This window comes from Phyllostomus discolor, chromosome 1 (assembly GCF_004126475.2).
Source record: "Phyllostomus discolor isolate MPI-MPIP mPhyDis1 chromosome 1, mPhyDis1.pri.v3, whole genome shotgun sequence".
Classification (NCBI taxonomy): Eukaryota; Metazoa; Chordata; class Mammalia; order Chiroptera; family Phyllostomidae; genus Phyllostomus; species Phyllostomus discolor.
In genome coordinates this window covers 209056150-209075790 of record NC_040903.2, presented here as the reverse complement: position 1 = coordinate 209075790, position 19641 = coordinate 209056150, and the positions used below count along the sequence as shown (strand labels likewise).

Genomic DNA, 19641 nt, shown 5'->3' with positions numbered 1-19641 from the left:
GGGGGGACCTCGGCAGCTTTATGGCCAAGGGCCTGAGCATCAGCCTCTGGTCCAGAGGCCTCATTTCCAAGCTAAGAAACCCGGGGTCTGAGCTGTCAGGGCCACACTGGCAGTGAGTGGTGGGAACAGGACAGGAGCCACCTGCACCGCCCCAGACGAAACCGAGCCACACCCGCCACCCGTCCTGTCCAGTCCGGGAGGGCCAGACTCCCTCCCTGCGAGCAGGAGGGGCGTCTCTTTGGTCCTTTCTGAGTCTTTGAAAATGTGAACTGAGTTCCAACGTTTAGAAATCAAGAGATTTTGCCTCACAACCAGGGTGTCTGGGTTCTTGGAAGGGAAAAATCAGGAGACCTGCCCCTCCTGGAGCAGTGCCCTGTTTGCCGGGCCCGGCTCACTCCCGAGTGGCCCCACGCATGGCCCCCACCACTCCCTCCGGGCTCTCCAGGCCCACTGTGCTCCTGTCCCCTCTGTCTGGCCCCCAAAAGGCCTGAGTTTGCCTCCAGGGACGTGCTGTCAGCAACCCAGTGTTGGAATGGCTCCGGGTTGGAGGTCTGACCTCACAGAGGACTGTGTGGAGCTGGCTTTGTTGTTGACCTTGATGCCCATCCAGCTCACCAAGGGCAGACCCCTCCCCTCCACCGCACGCAGGTGCCACAGACCCGCACCGGCGGGGGTTAGCTCAGCCCTGTGTCCGACCCCGAGTGCCTGGCGTCCTGAGCCCACCTGGCGGGGGAGTCCTCGGGGTTTGCTCTCCTGAGTCGATGTTCGGCCTTCGGCAGGTCTCCTCGGGGGGCCAGGGTCCTGGACGCTTCCATCCACACGTTCCCAATGCGGTGACCATGCTGGGCACGGGCACCCTGGTGTCCGAACCCCAGAAAAGGGCCCGGGCTGGGCTGCTGAGTAGATGTGGGTGTTTTCCTTTAAAATCTGGACTGGTTTTCCTCTCTCCCCTGCCACAGAGACAAACTGAATGCCTTGCGGAGACACAAGGAGAAACTGGAAGAAAAGATCATGGACCAGTACAAGTTCTACGACCCCGCTCCAAAGAAGTGAGTCGGCCTCAGTTTCAGCAGCTTTACACGCACGGCGGAGGACGGGCTTGGTCACGAGGGGGGCGAACTGCGGCTGGTTGGTGGCCCGTGTCCCGGCCAGCCACCGTCTGCGTGCAGCCCCGCCAGCACAGGGAGGAGGAGGTGGAGTCTCCCCTCTCAGCCCTTCTCTCTGTGCTCAGGGTATCCCGCTGCAGCCTGGCCCCTGCCAGCTGGCCCCGAGCCCTCGTGAGCGGGCAGAGGGCCGGGTTTTAGAGCCAGGAAAGCCGCCATATCGGGCTTTGTCTCAAGATCTAACAGGACGTGGGAAACCATGTTTCTGTTTGGGAGGGAAGCTTGGGTCAGGCCCCTGGCCCCGCACCTGTGGGCTTCCAGCGTGGGGACCTTGGGCCTTCGCTGAGTGTCCCGGACTTCCGTGGGCTGCAGGGCAGCTCCACGAATACATTCTCTGCTCCAGAGAGAGCCGCCACCCCGGCTGCGGGCTGGCTCGGACCCCGAGGCTGCCGGCACCCAGGATGCAGGGCTCCCCCTGGCCCCAGGCCCCAGGCCCCAGGAGCGGGCCCTTCACGCCGTCCGGCCCAGCCCAGCCTTGCAGGCGGGGTCTCCGTGAATCCCGCAAGGCCTGTCTCTTGAAACCACAGAACCAGGGTTTCAAACCTCTGCCTGATGAACCTTCCGTTGACAGAGAGGCTGGGGCAGGGATGGGGGTGCTGAGGGGTTTGTGTGGGCACAGGGCTGTTCAGTGGCGGAGCCAGGGCCAGAGCCCTGGTGTGGTTCTTGGTGCATCGGCATGCCGCTGTTTCCGGTTAGCCACCGTGTGCGGCTTACCCTGTAATTCAGCCCCCTCCTCCCTGCTGTCTGCCCCCCGCCCCAGACTCCTCGGTGCAGGGGAGGGTCAAGGTGAGCCAGCTCAGGTCACTTTCTATCAGCTCTGCCCGAAAACGAGGAGGTTCCTGACTCTCCCAGAAAATGGCATTTTCATGGGGAAAATCACAGCAAACCTAGGTCAGGTGGGCCCAGTGGCACCTCCCGAATCTTGCACAGACACCTGGGTGCAGAGAGCTGTGTGTGAAGTTGTGTTTTCCCGAGGGGCGAGTGTGGGTTTCTGTCGCCCCTGGGTCGGTGCGGGTTAACTGCGAACTCTGCCCCACCCTCCGCGTGAACCCCCGGTGCCGTGGTCATGGTGACAGCGAGGAGCCCCACCAGTGTGAGCCCCACCTGGATGGCCAACCCCCGAGGCCAGGGAGGGACACCCCTGCTGGTGTCGGGGCCCGCGAGGGCCGGCTGTGCCCTAAAAACCCACTTCTAACTAGGAAGAACCACTGGATCGGAGCCAAAGCCTTAGTCAAATTCATCAAACCAAAGAAAGAGGGTTCCCGGGAACGACCGAAGTCGACCGCCGACGACCCTCCCTGGCCGCTGGAGGCCTCGGACCCGGCCTCGCCCGCGGCAGCTTCCCAGCCTCTCAGGTCGCAGCCGGAGCCCTCCGAGGCCGCCCCGTCCGGCTCCAACTGTGTAGAGGAGCGAGACCCCCGCAACGGGCCCGCGGGGAAAGGTAGGAGGGGCTGGCCGGGCCTCGGGCGGCGGGGAAGGGCGGGTCTCAGGTGTCCCTCGTGGACAGAGCAGAACCAGCGTGACGGCGTGTGGTGGACGTGCACACCTGTGTGTCGGAGCCGGAGAAGGGTGTGCTTCATGCACACAACGTCTGCCTCCTTAGGTGCGGTAGCAACCGAGGGGAAAGGGCAAACCCACATCAGTGCGGCGGCCGTTCCGGCCCAGGACCGTTCAGGTACTTGAGCGTGAGGAGCACCGCCCCGCCCCGCACATGTGTGGTGGGGACTCGAACATCCAGAGCCGACGGCCACCACGGAGACAGGCTCGGTGGCGTGTGTGCTGGGGTCTCCTTGTACCTGCCAGAGGCCTAGAGTAAGCCGTTCTGCAGGGAGACCCCGGCGCACTTGACACGGAACGGGCATCCGCAGGGTCCTCAGCGAGGCCCTGGGTGGCTCTGATCTCTGCGTCACTTTGAAAGGCACGTCTGGGTTTCTCCTTCAACCTGATCTGGCCTTGAGCCCCACCGCCGTGGGGTGCGGCTTCCCTGGTCACTCAGCACTGTCGTTGGGAGTTTGCCGGAGGTTCTGAGATGGATTTCTAGTCACACGGGCTGTGTTTCGTGGAATCCAAGAGGCTGTCAGTTACAGACAGCACAGTTACTGCGCACACGTGAAAAGAAAGTACATTGGCTGTGGCAGTGACCGTTTGGTCGCTGGGTGACAGTTTTTGTCACCTAGCCCGCCATGAGTGTGAGACATGCTCGAAGCCACATCCTCATTTCAGAGAGGCTAAGGTTTGGGGGAGTGGGGACGTGCCTCTTATGACCCACTGGACACAGCCATGGCCTTAAATAGGTTAAACTTTCAAATTTACTTTTGAATATCATTTTATCAATTATCTTTCTGTAAGCCTGCCAGACCTGCCCCCTGAGAAATTTAAATTTCGCAAAGGACACTGGGACTCTGTGACGATCAGGCCCCTGCCTGAGACTCGTGTGCTCTCCGGCTGGTGCTGCAGCGCTGAGGGCCAGGGACACACCGCCTTCCAAGTGTGACACATGCACAAGCCTTTCCGGGGGACGTTCACCCCTTCTAAGTCCTGGCGTGTCACTTGAAACGCAGAGATGAGGAGTATACACACACACTTTGGGGAGTAACACTTGCGTCCCCAGTGTTTTCCAGGAGACGGATTAGGTGCAGTGCTGGCAAGCAGCTAAGTGACAAGGAAGCTTGTTAGCACCTGTTTTTATCGGGAGGGGCCCTGTTGCCTCAGGTTTCCACACTGGCTGTTTAAACTCCTTGACAACAACTTGCGCTACTGTCTGCGGTGGCTCAGTTAACTGTGACCAGCCTAACTGAGCCAGGAAAGCTTTCGGAGGAAAGCCATGCTCAACGTCCAAACCGCTGTGCTGGTCTGAGAATGAGCAGCTCAGTGACAAACGTTAGGTGCAGCAGCCTTGGAGCAGGCGCTCCTTCTGGGCCCCCTCGCAGCTGGTTTCCTTGCTCTCTCTGCCCTCACTGCTGGGCAAGGTGGGCACGCTTGCTGTCCCCTTGTCAGAGCTGAGAAAGGGAGGCCAGATGCACTGGTTGCCCAGAGAAAAGTGTCAGAGCTGGGGTCCGAGCACTGGTCTGACAGATCCTGCAGCCTGAGCTCTTAACCACTGTGAGCACTGCCCGTAGTTAAAGCTGCTTTGGTCCCTGAAGGTGCTGACTAACGTGGGACTCCAGCCTTGACTAGTCAGTCCCGTGTCCTGCAGTGTGATGTGCGGCCATCAGGTGGTGCTGTGGAGAAAGAAATAACAGAGGTTCCAGCATTGGCATTAATCCTAAATCAGAAACCAGATAAATCAGTTCTGTTAACATAGGACATGTTCAGAAAGTTAGACCAAGGGTCTGCTCTGAGAAGACTCCATAATTTAAGGGCAGTAAAAGTGTAGGTTTAGAGTAGAGAGTGCATAGGGTTCTGAAAGGGCATCATTCTCGATGTCGAGGGTGTTTTGGTACCACAAAGAGGTATTTTCTTTGTTTTCCCACTCATCCTGCCCGAAGGGGTCCCTTTAGATGTTCAGGACTGACGGGGGGTCACTTGGGTGGCTGGGCCGTCCCAACAGGACAGAAGCGGGTTGCTGAGCGCCTGCCCTCGGGCAGGAGCAGGGTCGTGGGTGAGCAGGACCACCAGGGAGCCTGGCATCAAAATGGATGAGGAAGAAAAGCCCGGCCCTAGATGGATAAACACCCTTCTTTAATAATGTAACATGTTGAAACTGGAAAACAGTCCAGCGCATCGGCTCCTGGAGCAGCCCAGCTCTCTCCTCACGTGCCCTGTGAGGAACGTGCTGGCGTAAGACGCCACAGATGGATCGAATTGAGTCTGGGCATGAAGGATGCACCGAGGCCCAGCTCCGGCTGCATTGTGGGTGCTGTTTTCCTCTCCCCTGGGCTGGACGGGGGTCTGAATTCCCGAGTACATGCATTAGCCGATGTAGCGTCACTTGTTACTGTAACTCATTTCATTTATTTGCTGTTCTGTTTTTTTTTTTTCCCTCCCTCTCTTGGGTGATCCGGGGGATAACAATTTAGCAACTCAGCGCAAAAAGAGTCCCTTTTTGAGAAGCAAAAGCAAGGACAAAGACAAGTCTCCGACGGCCTACCCGGCTTTCTCTAAACGCCTGCGGTTCTGGTCTTCCCCTGACATGCCGCCCTCTCCTAACGAGTCTGTCTCTTTTTCCGACATCGGAGACTTCTAATCCCTTTCCCTTTATCAGTGTCTTCATCATGTACCCTCCTTCATTTCTGAAATTCAAACCAGCAAACAAACAAGCAAACAACAGTACCTAAAGGCCAGATGACCCGTAGCGGACCCCTCCTCCTGACCCCCCATTCCAAGCCAAGCTTAACCTAGCCAGCGTGGATTCTGATTTCAAAAGAGAAGATGAGCTGACACCCCCTCTGGACCGCACCCCGGCACAGCACAGTTTTAGGGGAGCCTCGGGACACCCGAGGACGGGTCCTCGGGCCGCGGTGTCCCTGCTGAGTAAGTCCCCTGGCCGTGTGCTGCCCCCTGCCCCCTTCGCACCCGCAGGCTTATGTCGTGTCCACGTGTGCCGCAGAACGGGTCCGTTGTCGCTCTGCTTCCTAAAATGTACGCCCTCTGTCCAGGGAGACTTTTTTTTTTTAAGATTTATTCGTAAGCCACTAAATTTGAAACTGCCGCCCTCTTTCTCACGTTCCTCGTCAGAGCACAGAATTGTTGGCTTTTGCGAACGAGGCGCTTTTTTAGACGTGTTCTGTGTGTGGAAGGATTTGTTGCTCTGTCCAAGCGTTTGGAGTGATGGCATCGATGCTGCCCGATGTGGCCGAGCCAGGGCTGGGCCCAGAGTGAAGTCTTAGGACTGTGCCGAGATTCTCTGGCCCCTTGGATGCCGATGTCAGAACCGCAGTGGACAGACAGCCAGACAGACAGCGTCAGCACGCAGATCGCGGCCAGAGCAGGGGAAAGCCGGTGCGCACTGGCCTTTAGCTACTGCGGTGTTTCCTGTCTCCAGCCATCCTCATTCCACCGCCGCGGTGTCTGCCGTGTCTCTATCGCCCGTGCGATCAATTCCCTGCCTTCCCCTGAACTGACTCACCATTTCCGCTTACGATCATTTTAAAAGGAGAGATTACTATCAGTACGGTAAATGGCAAGCCAGTTCCACCACGAAAACAAGGGAACCATAAAAATAAACGTGCAGCTATTGTAACGTTCAGGCCGGTCCCCGTGGTGTGCTGCTGACCTGGTCTCTCGCATCCGCTTCGGGGTCCCCGGGCTGCCGCACCCCGGCCCTCGGCCCCTCTCCCCTGCATGCTGTCGGAAACACATATTTCCCTGCCATCGCTGCCGCCATGTGCTCGTCTCTGCCTCCCCCCCACCCTTCATCTCACCCCCACCCTGTGGGTGCCTGTTCACCTCATTCCACCAGACTTGGATCTTGCTTCTCATTAAGGTGATCTTTCCAAAATCCAAATTTTCCCAATTTCAAGTCATAATATTTGGGTGCTTAAAAGCTTCACCATGAGTCCAGACATGGGTGGCCGAGGGGCAGGGGCCAGGGCTCCGGGAGAGTGTGGGGAGGGGCCGGGATCTCCACAGCAGACGCTGTATAAAATAGTGTCGTCCTAACGCTGCCAGGAAGCCCACAGCATCGACATTGAACTTGAGTCTGGAGAGCCCGTCCTCTTTTCCACTACTAAGTAGCTGAAGGATTTGGGGGGTTTGTCTTTTTCCAACTTTTTAAGAAGAGATTTTATTTATTTTTAGAGAGGGGAAGGAAGGGGGAGAGAAACATTGATCAGTTAGTCGCCTCTTGCCCGCCCCCAGCTGGGGACCTGGCTCGCAGCCTGGGCGTGTGCCCTGACTGGGAATTGAACTGGCAACCTTCTAGCTCACAGACCTATGCTCAGTCCACTGAGCCACACCAGCCAGGGCTCCAATTTTTTTTTTTATGTAGGATTTTATTTAATTTTGACGAGAGAATATGGTCACGGCAGAAAATGCAGAGGTTGCAGGGAGGCACCAGTATGAGGTAGAGACCGCCCTCGCAGCTGGTCTCAGCCGCAGGGGCAGAGACGCCATGAATAAGCTGTCGCTGGGAAGGCCGTGCCATCCTCCTCCAGGTGCAGAGGGTCCTGTTTGCAGGAGGCACCCCCAGACCTCGAGGGCCTCGACTGGGGGTCCGCAGTTGTCCTGGGCAGACACCCGTCATGGTCTCCTTAAGTCGGGGGTTGCAGTGAGACACAGTTCTACAGGGCGGGTGTGCCCTCTAGTTCATGTGCTGGACTTCTGACAACGTTCAGTTTAACCTCTTGAGCTCGTCCTTCCTCGTCTCCGTGCAATTCAGGGCTCGAGCTGCGACCCAGCGTTAGAGCCAGAGCCCGCCTCCCGGGGTCTCTGAGCAGACCGCAGCACCCCATCCGCGGCGCGCAGTCCGGCTTTTGTCTCCGTGGTCCGTGTGCCCTGCCGCCTCTGCTTCTAGGCCTCCACGTGGTGGCCCCACCATGGCGTGGGGTTGTGCGGCCCCATTCTCAATGCCCTTCTTTGCCCCAGGCCCTGGGGACCTAAAACCAAAGCGAGGGTCCCCGCACAGCGGCGGCCCCGACCGCACGGACGCCTCCGCTGACCCGGCCCTGAAGCCCTGGCCCTCGGAGCTGGGCTCGCGGACTTGTTCATCTGCAGCCACCGCCACGCCCCCTTCCAGCTCCACCCCCATTTCCCGGCACCCCAGCCGCACCAAAGGTGAGTTATGGGTCCCTGCAGGAGCATGAGGGCCAAGCACCTGGGGCCCAGGGTCCTTCCTGAAGACCCGGCTCGGGTAGGAGGGGTCTCAGATGGATGGGTGGGCGGTGTCACACAGACAGGGGTTCAGACCCCCGCCCCACCTACGGCTTTGTGACTTGGGGCAGGTAGCATCACCACCCGAGGCCTGACCCTCCAACGCAAATGGGGAAGCCCTAGAACCACTACCACGGCCTGGGACGGGCCGGCACCAGGCAGCTCCAGAACCGGCAGGAACCAGAGTCTGGGCTAAACCCAGGCAGCCCGAGGGGTTTGTTCTCCGAGGAGGAGACGCGACAGGGTCTCTGAACTGCCGACAGCGTGGAGGGCAGGTGTCCCACCTGAGAAGCAAGAGGCTCTGGGGAAGGGTTACAACGCGGGTGTCTCCTGGGAGGCCAGTAGCCATGCGTGTCCACGCCTGAGACGCGAGAGGAAAATACTCTTCCGGGGCTGTCTGATGAGCAGAACGGCTCGGTCAGATCCCGCCTAGTGGAGCCCAGGACAGTTCAGGGGCCCCAGACACCTGAGGCGAGCCTGCACCCCCAGAGAGGAGAGCTTTCAGGTGCCCATCACCGGCCCAGAGCGAGCGAAGCTGTACCCACAAAACAAGAGTAGTGTGCTATAGGAAGGAACTGTTGTGGGGAGAGCCCCCGCGCCCCCCCCCCCCCGGGTTAACTTTCTGCTTGGAGATTTAAAACACACAAGCAGAAAGGGAAAAACAAAGCTTCAAACGGAAAAAGACATTCTGCTTCTAGCTTGGAGGGGAAAGTGTCTGAAGAAGCAGCGGAGGGAACCCATTGCCCCAGGGTGTTAGGAATTGGAGGGACCTGGGAGGGGCTGGTCTTCTTCACAGCACTGCCCCCGCTGGCCGCCCGGAGCCACTGCACGCGCAGCCTGGGTTTGCGACAGTCCCCGTCGCTTACAAGTCCGACAAACCCCTCCCTTGGTGGGTCCTTTCCTGTTCCCTCCCCCGGCCACGTGAAGGCAGTGAGGCCCCTGGAAGAGACTCTCTTTCACGACCCTCTGCCTTTGGTGCTGCGTCGAGGTCAGAAGGGGCTCCGGGGCGCTGAGTGTCAGCTCCTCTGGCTGCACTGTCCTTAGGCCGGAACACCTCTTTGGTCTGGAGTCCCAGCCCCTGCACAGACGGACGCGTGATTTAGAGTGGAAGCAGTAGGAGTCGGGAGTGTGAGGCTGTCCCAGCAGGAGAACTAGGGGCAGACGTGGTACAAGCAGGGCCTGAGGGCATGGCCCACGCGTCCCTCCCTCACCCTCCATCACCCCCACCCCCGGCATCAGAGCCCCAACTCAGGTGCCGGGCAGGAGTCGGAGGTGGCCATCTGGCAACAGGCCCCGGTGTCCCCGAGGGCGTACCGGGTCCCTGACTCACCCGCCCTGTTTCCACCGCAGGCTATAATTCAGATGACAGCCTCTGTGAGCCATCCCTGGAGCTCGAGTTCACCAGCCACAGGCAGCAGGGTGAGTGGTCAGTGCGTGGTGCCCTTCAGCCTGGGTGCTCAGACTGGTTTTCGTCAACAGTGCTTTCCCTTCAAGCTAAGTCCTGTGTGGAGGTCCAGCCCTCAAAATTGGCAAAAGTGGGGTTATGCTGAGGTGGGAATTCCTCAATACTCCTTCCCTGCCCTCCCTAGGGCCTTGAGCATGCAGCTTCTGCTTACATACTTCTAGTGATGTGGAAATCACTACCTGTCAAGTGTCCTACTTCAGGAGGCTCAGACTCCCTTTGCTTTAAGGAAGTTCTGGAGACCCAAGCAGGGAGCATTGATTGCAGCAAGGTCTTCCACTTGGATTTGAGGGGTCCAGACTGGCTCCGAGGTGTCAATTTCCTCTAGAAATTGGTAGAAGCCCTTGCCATCTCATTTAAGCATATAAATTTCTGTAGAAGGGAAACAGTGCCTCATACCAGCCTTCTCAAGAGTGAAAAGTTACTTGGGTTCTTGTGATTTCTGAGAAACAAACTCCTAGAAGGGTGGGAAGCTCATTGCTTAATAAAAAGAACAAACTCAGAGATTCAGCCTCTGCAGCAATCAGCAGCAAGTGTGGGAGGCAGCGTTATCTCCAGCCCACCCGTGGCCCGGAAGGCTGTGTGGTGCTGACATGGGTTCCCACAGACACGGGCGTTCACAGCTTCGGGGTGAAGACAGGCTCTGGTCAAACGGGGGCCCCACAGAGCCCTTACGTCCTGACCCCGGGCAGAGGGAACAGGATGGGGGATCTGCCACCACCCTTGGTCAGTCTCACCGAGGAGCTGAATCGGCTGACGAAAAAGATTTTCTTCCTAAGTGTTCGGATTCCTGGAGCTTCTCTTATCAAGAGAGGGCAGAAGGGTTTGCAGGGCGGGGCTCGAATAAACAAAGGTGTTTTCAGACCCATTGATTTGCTCCATGGTTGCCTTTTAGTTGACACTCCTTGTTAAGGACAAAGGTGCATCGTTTAGCTCTTACGTCCCCTTCTCAGAGGGGACACTCCTCACGAAAACAGGTGTGTTTGGAGCAAGGTCTCCCACTTGGATGTTAGCAAATCCCCCACGCCCATACCCCCGCACCCTGTTAGCAAACAGGCTTTCTCCGGATGCCTGCTTCATGTGGGGTACCCCAGCACCGGGGAACTGGGTGCCCTTCAGACCCGGTAAATCCGCAGCCGACTTCGCTGGGTGGGGCGGGACACAGAGCATGTCCCAGTGCAGTTCAGCCCAACACCTGCTTGGGGACACGCAGCCCCTGTCCCCCGGCTGTCAGCTGTGCAGCGGGACACATGCTGGTGACGTGTGGGACAGGCCCAGAGGGCCACGGACTGCGTGTGCGGGAGCCGTGGACCAGGAGAGGTGGTCCCAGGCCAGGAGGGGACAGCTGGCCGTTGGCCGGGGTGGTGCCTCCCCGCTCTGATCCCGGGGCTACAGTACACATGCTTGGGCACGCACACAGCACCTGGGGGGCTGGTTCCCCCTCCTTCAAGGCGAGGGTAATTTCGAGACAAATGAAGAGAAGGGGCTGGAGGACGGCCAACAACAGAAAAGCGAGTGCTTTCTTCCTTCCGGAGGGTTCCAGCACCCGCTCCCACGGGCGGCTGAGGCGAAGCTGCCCTGTGCACGGGCACACGCTTTGTGGTGCATGTGCAGACGTGTACGTGCTACCGTCTAGGCAGGGCGTTTCCGTGCGTGGTCCAGAAAGCTCCTCACAGCACTAAGGGTGGGCGCTCCCCAGCGCCCAGCCCTCGGCTCACCCAGAGCAGCCCTCTGTCGCCTGCTTTCCATACCAGTTTCCCCTGTTAGGGAAACTGAGGCCCCAGCCCCAGACCTCACAGGACAGCGCAGGGTGTAGTTCCGGACCGCCTACCGTGCGTGCGTGCGTACATCGTGCTGCCTGCGCCCCGCCCTCCGGTGAGGCTGGACCCCTCCTGGGGGGCTCTAGAGGATCCCAAATTCCAACCTTCCTGAGGGCGATTGCCTGAACTGTGGCACAGAGTTACCCGGTGGTGTAAGTTTTCCCGGATTAGATGGCTTAGTCGGGGACACGCTTGGTCGTGGGCCCTTCAGGGTGACCTCTTGTTCCCTTCCAGCGTCGCAGCCGGGCAGCTTGGAGAGCAGCAGGAACGCGTCCAGCGAGGGCTCGCCGCTCCCACTGAAGGGTAAGCCGGCCTCTCTGTCCTTGCGCTTTTCAGTGACCTCGGATCCTAGGCCCAGGACCCGTATTAGTCGTATGGTTTTAAAGACGCAGCCAGCAAGGGTCTTAAGAGCGCTGTGCATTTGCGTTCACACCGCCGCGTCGTGCAGTTTCAGGAGCAGGCCTGGGCGTTATAATAACAGCTCTGGGTTCAAATCCCTTCTCCGCTGACCAGCCCTGGGCTCCGGGTCGAACCACCCAACCTCTGAGTCCGAGCACTCCCCCTTCCGGAAGGGGGCAGCACCGGCTGCTCCCATCCCGCGTGGCCAGCCCACAGTGGGTGGCCTGGATTCCTTCGAAATGTTTCAAGTTTGTTTCACGGCGCGGGACGTGGTCTGTCTGCCGGGCCGGTTCCTGTGCGTTTGGAAGAGTGGGCGCTGTCCCAGGAGCTGACGGGGGTGGTGCCTGACGGCTGTTAACTGAAGCTTGAGCAGAAGTGTTCCGCTTTTACTCTGAGTTGTTTTGTTTCCAAATGCCAGTGTGCGATTCCAAAGCATTCCAGAATGGCCTTGACACCCCCAGCGGCAGCCGCAGAGCCAGGCGCCGCGGGTTCTCGGGCGGGGTTCTGTCTGCCACGTGCCGGCGGCCGCGGCATCCCCACGTGTTCCTCTGTGTCCCCTCGCTCTGACCCCCAGGCTCCTCCGACCGACTCCACGGCAGGGCCGAGAGCTTCAGCAGCGAAGACCTGGTCCCGAGCAGGGACACGGCTCCTCTGCCCCGGGACGCCGGCACCCCAGGACGCACTGCCCTCGGCCGCCAGGAGCACCCGCCACCCCGGAACGGGCCTCTCGCCCAGGAGGGTGTCCAGAAGAGGGCCGTGGCCCATCCCCACGCAGGGGTGCGGCCCTGCGCCTCCCCGAGCAGCGAGATGGTCACCCTGGAGGAGTTCCTAGAGGAGAGCAACCGAGGCTCCCCCGTCCCCGTGAGTGGCACAGGGGCGCCCTCTCCCTCACTCTGTCCTCAGATGGGCCAGGACCATGGAGACGGATGGGCGGGGGCGCGGCCTGGCGCCGAGCCGGCTTGGCTGGGGGCACATAGCCACCAGCCAGCAGCCCCGTGTGCTGGCGGCAGGCCCAGACCCCCGAGGGTGCTTTCTGCATCTGTGAAGCGAGCGGGCAGAGATGTGCAGTGGACACGGAGGGTGGGGATGGTGCACACCTGTCCACCCCTGGAGCTTCTCCAAAAGTGGGGCAGCGCCCACCTACAGGATTAGGGGCTCTGAACACCCACCGACCCGGCATCTCCACCGGCAGAGGTCGGCAGACTGTCCCTGTCAAGGGCCACAGGGCACCCCTTTAGGCCGTGCCACCTCTGCAGTGACCCTCTACTCTGCCGTCAGAGCGGGAAGCGGACTTGAGCGGAGGGCGGGGCAGCCTTGAGGGGACGGTGGCAGGTGGCCGTCCCCTGTGAGGCCTGGAGTTCCCCGTGGGGGGAGGGGCTGCCTCTCTCGGCCCCACTGCCCTGTCTCCTGGGTCGAGAGGAAGATCTAGGGGGCAGTGAGGGCTGTGAGCGCGGCTGGCCGGGCCTGCCAGGAGCGGCCTCGTGTCTTGTCCTGGCGGTCGAGGCGGAGCCCTGGCGCGGTGGCCAAGCAGGCTGCTCGGAGGAGGAAAGGGGACAGCCGCCAGCCGGCCCACCCTCCGCCTCCCGCTCTGCTTGGTGGGACGGGGAGGAACAGGTGGACCCTGCAGGCTGGGGGCAGGCTTCCAGGCCTGACCCTTCCGCAAAGGGGATGTGTTTGGTGGAGGGCCTTTTCCCTACCTGGGCTGTCTTCCTGCCGGTGGGATGGGGGTGGTGGGGTGAGGGGTGTCTGAGCGGCGTCAGGTTCTCTCCCTCCACCGTGAGTTGCCCCGGCCCCGCCATCCCGACCAAGGGCGAGCGGGAAGCCTCAGTCCCAGCTGTGGTTGCACCGGGGACACCCTGGGGCGTTCCGGGCTCTCCAAGGACCCTCCTGGCCCTGCCTCCTGCCTGCCTCTCAGGCGCCTCCTCTCGTCCCTGCAGGACGCTCCCAGCTCCCGGGACGACCTGCTAAGCGACTACTTCAGGAAGGCCAACGATCTCCCAGGCGTCGGAGGTCAGCCGGGACCGCCCGCCAGGAAAGAAGGGGCCAAGATGCCAACCAGCCTGGTGGCCCCCACCATCAAGATGGCCATCCACACCCCCGACGGGAGGCAGCTGAAGCCGGGGCAGTACGTGAAGCCGAACTTCAGACCTGCCGAGGCCGATGCCCAGGCCCCGCCCAGCGCCCCCGGGAGGCAGGCCCAGCCCCCACAGAGCCTGTCTCTGGGTAGACCCCGGCCGGCCGCCCTGCCACCGGCCCCCCACCCAGCTGCCGGCCGCAGCGCGTCCCTGAGCCGGGCCTTCAGCCTGGCCTCCGCCGACCTGCTTCGGGCCAGCGGGCCGGACACCTGCAAACAGGAGTCCGTGCAGAAGCTGGGGGGCTCCGAGGCCTTGGGGGGCAGAGAAATAGGCAGCCACACCCTGCTAAGCGCCACCCCCTCCAGCTCCCACAGCCTGGCCCGGGAGCGGACCCCACTTGTGGGAAAGGCCAGTGGCCCCTGCCAGGGCCCGGGTCCCCGAAGCCGGCCCCTGGACACGAGGCGCTTCTCACTGGCTCCCCCGAAGGAGGAGAGGCTGGCCCCCCTGCAGCAGTCCGCCACGGCCCCCGCCCTTGCCACCGGAGGCGGCGGCACCTCCTCCCAGCTCCCGCACGTCTCACCTGCTGTGGCCCCTGTCGCCAGGACGAAGCCCCCAAACCCCCCGCACTCGGGGGAAGTGGCTACTGTGGCCCCTGTCCGGGCGGGACTCGGCCTCTCGGAGGGGGACGGCGTCCCAGGGCCGGGCCCCAGAGAGGGGCTCCCCGCTAAGAGCCCCGCCAGGTCTCCCGACCTGGCTCCGCACCCCGGCCGGGCCCCCGAGGACTTTGGTCGTGGGAACAACCCCAAGAGCACGCCGGCGTCCCCGGAGCCGGGCGGGGACCCGCAGACGGTGTGGTACGAGTATGGCTGCGTGTGACTCGTCCCCTGGACCTCGGAACTCCTGACTCGTCCTCCCCCATCTGCCCGTGGTGTCGGGAAAGGGTCCCCTCGAGTTTCTCCCATCTCCCGTTCGCTTTGTTCATGAAAACACTGTGCCAAGCCCTAAGGGGTGACCCTCCCAGGTGTGTGGCGAGTCTTCCGAATCGGCAGCCTCTGGCACCTGGTGTCCCTGGAGCACACCTGCTTTGGCCTGGGGATGCCCACGCCACGGTGACAAAAAACTGGCCTCCCCGAAGCAGACACTACTCGGGTATGCCCCTGTACAAACACTTGTTTGCAACTCGTCGACCTCCACTGCAGCGTGCGTGTGTGCACACATGAGTGTGCATGCACGTGTGCAGATGCACGCACGCTGGCACCTCACAGGGCTGAGCCCTCGTGGGCCTGACAACTCTACTCCCACCCCCAGAAGCCATTTGATCCCAGGACAGGCCCAGGCCGGCCAAACCACGCAGGCCCCGAGGCCCCGGGTGGACCCGAGAGGCAGGCCCGCTGCTCCCCTAGAGCGGCGCCCTGCGTCTGGGGCCCCCGCACTTCCTCTCCCGGGGCCACGGTGGCCTTGCAAGCAGGCGGCTGTGGGCCTTTACCTCGCTTCCTGCAGCTGGCTCCGGGGGCCGCGTGGGCACCTGGCTTCGCTGGCTCCCTTTTCTACAAACACTGGATCTGCCGGGTCTGGCCCAGGCGCGGGGCAGGGAGCGCCCTGCCCAGCCCCTCCCGGCGAGTGTACATAGTGTGCCGGGGGGAGCACGGCTCCCCGTGCCCCCCGTCACGGCGATGTCGATGTGTTGTTTCTGAATAACTCCTTTAATATATTACACGTACGTGTGCACACTCACATGAAGCGTGCGTACTTGGAGGGGATCTATTTATGTTCCACGGGAGTCGTTTGTCCCCTTTGGGAGCCTCGCCCGCTGTTCCGCGTGCACAGGTTCCCGGCGGGCTCTCTTCCCCGTTTAGCAAAGGTGCTCTCCTGGGATGCACCGACCCTGGTGACGGGTGTGTTAAAGGCTTTTTCCTTCCGGAGTAATGTGCCTAGGAAGAGAGGGGAGCCTGAACACTGTCGGTTTCAGGGTGCGCTGGCTGTGTGTTGAATGGCCTCTGGTTCTGGAACACGAGGAGGGGTTGTAATAAACACTGGGGTAGAACTGAGTCCTGGTTTTCCTCCCCGCTCGTTGCTGGTGATGTGGATGGGGCGGTGGGCTCTTGGGGCCCCCTGCATCCACCCACCCCCCCCAGTCTCCTCGGCCCCTGGCAGCCACAGCCCGCTTTGCCACGAGGTGGGAACGTGAAAGGCAGGTGTCCATTTCCTGGGCAGCAGCGGTTCCCAGGCTTGCACTTATTTTAAGTCGAGTCCCATTTTGATGCGGAGTTTGTATCACAACCGGAGCTGAGCCTCAAGTGATCTGTCAGGGTTTTCCAAGACTGCTCAGGGAGGCAGTGCCGGGTCGGGCGTTCAGGGCCTGGGGCCCCCCCCATCGGATGCCTGGAGATGAGGGAGTGAGGAAGGCAGGCACACACAGGTTTCCTTGAGCAGATCATCCCCATCTGTCCAGCTGATACCTCCACGCGTCCGTCCTTCCTCACCAAACTTCTTCTGCAAAAGTGCTGCCTCCTGCCTCCTCTCCCACTCCTTCCCGACACTCTGCAACCGGTCCTGTCGAGGGTTGGGGGACTGCCGTCGTAGTACCTGGAGCCACCCTGAGCGAGCAGTGCAACCATGCAGTGCAGGCTGCATTCCACATGGCCTTTGGCCTTGGCTGGATCTGACACCTGGCCAGTCACTCCTTGGGGCTCTCGGCCTCTGTCTCACAGTTCCCTCCCTTCGGGGGCAGCTGGAATGCTCAGCGTCACCAATTCCTGGGTCATTCCTTACTTCCACCGTCGTTGAAAGCTTCCTGTGTGCTGAGTCCCAGGTCCTGCCTTTGAGGCATCTCCCTCCCCGTGCCGCCCCTTCAGGGCTGACCCCACCGGGTTCCCCTAGCACTGACCACCCCTGAGCTTCAGGCCCAAGGTCAGCCGCCTGGCTGACCCCCCACCCGGGCTGCAGGCTCCCTGGCTCGTTGACACCAGCTGTCAGTCACAGAAGCCAGGAAATGTGATGCAGTCTCGGCCTCTTCTGCCTCCACATCCGGCACTTTATAGGTCACCTGAGCCTGAGAGCATGTCCAGAATCTGCACACGCCCCTCACCTCAGCCCTCTGTGCTCATCTAAGTCACACACACACACACACACACACACACACCCTGACCCTGGGTCTCGGCAGGGGCCTGCCAGCTGGTCTGCCTGCCCCACATAATGTGGCTGCTGTGGCAGCTCTCAGGCACTCACCCCAGGTGACCTGCCTCCTTGAACACTCCCCTCCCTCGGCCTCCACGGGAGCTACACCCACCCCTCTGCGGTCTCGGTTCTTTATGTGCTCACCCCGGGGTGCACCCGAGCCTCCATCACTCTCCTCCCACCCTAGACAAGTGCACGCACATCCCTGGCTTTAATTACAGCCTTCCCAGAGGGCTTCAAACACACCCCTTGCCCCAGCCTCTCAGAACCTCCAGGCCCGCCTCCAGCTTGAATGTCCCAAAGACACCTCCAGCCAAAAATGCCCAACACACAGTCCACCCTCCTCCCCCACCAGAACCCGTGCTCCCCCTCTCGTCCCATCGGGCCCCTGACACCCAGGCGGAGTCCGGCATCCCCTCCCTCTTCCCCACATCCTGTCCATTACTCCGTCAGTGGGTTCCAACAGTGACACCTCGCTCACGTACACAGCCAACCTCAGGTCAAAGCCTGCCTCCCCAGGCAGTACCGTGGGGTCTGTGGCTGAGGGGCACACCCCAAATCTCACCCCTGCCGAGCTGCAGCCCCCCCCCCGACTCTGCACTGGCCTGGGAGATGTGTGATCTGGTGGGTGGGGAGTACCCAGGTGAGAGCTGGACACTCGTGCCCAGAGCTCAGGGCGGAGGTCTGCCTGGAGGGACATCTGTGAGCACCTGTGGGACAAGAGGGGCCCACCCGGGGGAGAACAGGAAAGTGAGGCCATTACGAAAGGTAGGGCAGACCCTGGGGGGCAGCCAGCCAGCTGTTTTTCAACCAACCGGGAGGGGATGTATCTGTATGTATACACATATACACGTACACATACACTCACATGTGTGTATATACATGTATGCAGACAGCCCACCGATTCCCTCAGAAAGCTCTCATTGATTTTTGCCAAACTCGAGTATTCATAGCCAACCTATGCGTGCACTCAGCCGACGAGTGAGTGGTGGCAGCGTGCGTGTGGATGGTCCTTTCTCCCAGGTTATCGAGACAAGCGGAAGGTGTGCGAGAACCTCACTCATCCGCCGATGTGGGGGACCGCTCAGTCCGGCCGGCGTGTTCCGGATGCCAGCTGACGTTCCTCTGTCTCCTGTGCTAGTCGCCTTGTAAGGGCCACAGATGTAAAAAAAAAAAATACAATTTGCATACCATAATATTCACCCAAGACACTTAAGTTTAATCTTCACTAACATTTTCTCCACCACCCTCTGAAGTCTAGCGACAGAAGACGCTGGCAAAAACAAATCAAGCCCTGGTTGGGCAACATTTGCCAATGTCTGTGGTGTAAACACTTCCACCACGGCCCAGTTCACGCTGCCAACATGGTGTCGCCAACCGCAGAGGTGGGAAGAGAGGTGCCGTGTCACCCCATTATACACTGTCACCTCCAGACAGACGGAACACGTATAAACAACCCCAAGAGCCTAGGTAACCGTACAATAATCACAAGCGGCAAGGTGTGAGTATTTATTACCTCTGTTTTTAATATAAATCATTTAATAGCAGTTTACGTAAGTTAATTTTTAATGAGGGCTGTGTTTAACACCTGGCTTGCGAAATTCCTGGAAACTCACCGATCTGCTCTGGCAGCCAGTGCAGGCTGGCTCCAGCCGGGCAGGGGGAGGCAGTTTAGGGGTGGGCTGGAAGGGACGGGACAAGTGAGGAGTGGGCAGAGAAGGTGCAGGCGGAGGGCAGAGCAGCCCGGCCTTGGGAGCGACCCATCCTGGTCCTTGTCCGTTCACGTAGGCACAGGGATCTCCCCACACCGGGCACACAGAGGCCACGTGGGCTATGTCTGGAGGCTGGACACTGCCCCGGCTTCTCTCTCTCTCCCACCCTCCCTCCTTGCCCTCTTCCGGGGATAGGGCGGGGAGAGGGGACCTGGGGAGGCCCGCCACCTCCCGGTGTGTGAGGTGGGGCGGAGAAGGCCTGTGGAAGTCAGGCAGGAGCCTGGGAGGGCGGAGGGTCCTGGCGGGGCCGGCAGGTGCCCAGGGACGGCTCAGAAATGTCATCCCCTTTCCAGGCTCGGCTTTCTGGCCCAGCCCCCTGAGGTTCGCAGAGCCGCTCCGCGCGTGCAGTCTGCAAGCTGGCAGAGGCAAAACCAGCTGCCCGCGCCCCTCCCCCCTCCCCAGAAACCCCAAATTAACAAGGAGGAGTAAGCCTCTGGGCCCCCGTGATCCCTGCGGTAGAGTGATGGCCCTCACTAGCCTTACTGGAAGCCGCATCCTCCCAAGGCCGCTGGGGCAGCTGCTCTGTGCCCGCAGGCGGGAGTGCGCCCGCCGGAGCCCGACCCTGCACGGCCTCCAGGTGGCAGCGGCGCGGCCAGCCGGAGCCACGCTGCACCACGCCCCCGCCCGGTCCTCCGCGCTGCCGCCACCGCCGCTACCGCCGCGTGGCCATCCTTCCCCTCGCGCTGGCTGGCGGGGGCCGGGCCAGCCGGGTGCGATCCATCTGCAGCCGGGATTCCTGCACCTGCGACCGGAGCGAGGTGAGTGCGCCGGGCAGCTCCGCTGGGGGTGAGGCTGGGGCGGTGTGAGCGGCAGCGGGAACGACGGCGGCCGCGGGTTGGGAGGACGAGGAGGAGACCCTGCGCCTTGGGCAAGGCCGGCTCCCCGACATTCCTGGAGCGTAGAATTCAAAATCCAGTCCCTGGTACAATGGCCTCTGGGGGGCGAAGAGGAGAAGGAAGAGGG

At 61.1% G+C, this 19641-nt stretch overlaps 2 protein-coding genes across 2 annotated transcripts in view; both read left to right on the top strand.

The window, feature by feature from the left end:
- The window catches only part of CCDC88C (coiled-coil domain containing 88C), a 110408-nt gene extending 95787 nt beyond the window's left edge, over positions 1-14621 (top strand). Inside the window, 7 exon segments of the mRNA XM_028507641.2 lie at positions 960-1049; positions 2363-2604; positions 7689-7877; positions 9324-9392; positions 11490-11558; positions 12229-12515; positions 13592-14621. Of these exon segments, the coding sequence (XP_028363442.1) occupies positions 960-1049; positions 2363-2604; positions 7689-7877; positions 9324-9392; positions 11490-11558; positions 12229-12515; positions 13592-14605 (1960 nt within the window). The 3' untranslated portion in view covers positions 14606-14621.
- Positions 14622-19312: 4691 nt separating this feature from the next.
- Positions 19313-19641, top strand: part of GPR68 (G protein-coupled receptor 68) — a 28699-nt gene continuing 28370 nt past the window's right edge. The window contains exon 1 of the mRNA XM_036013235.1: positions 19313-19436. The gene's annotated coding sequence lies outside the window, so the exon portion shown is untranslated. The remainder of the gene's footprint in view (positions 19437-19641) is intronic.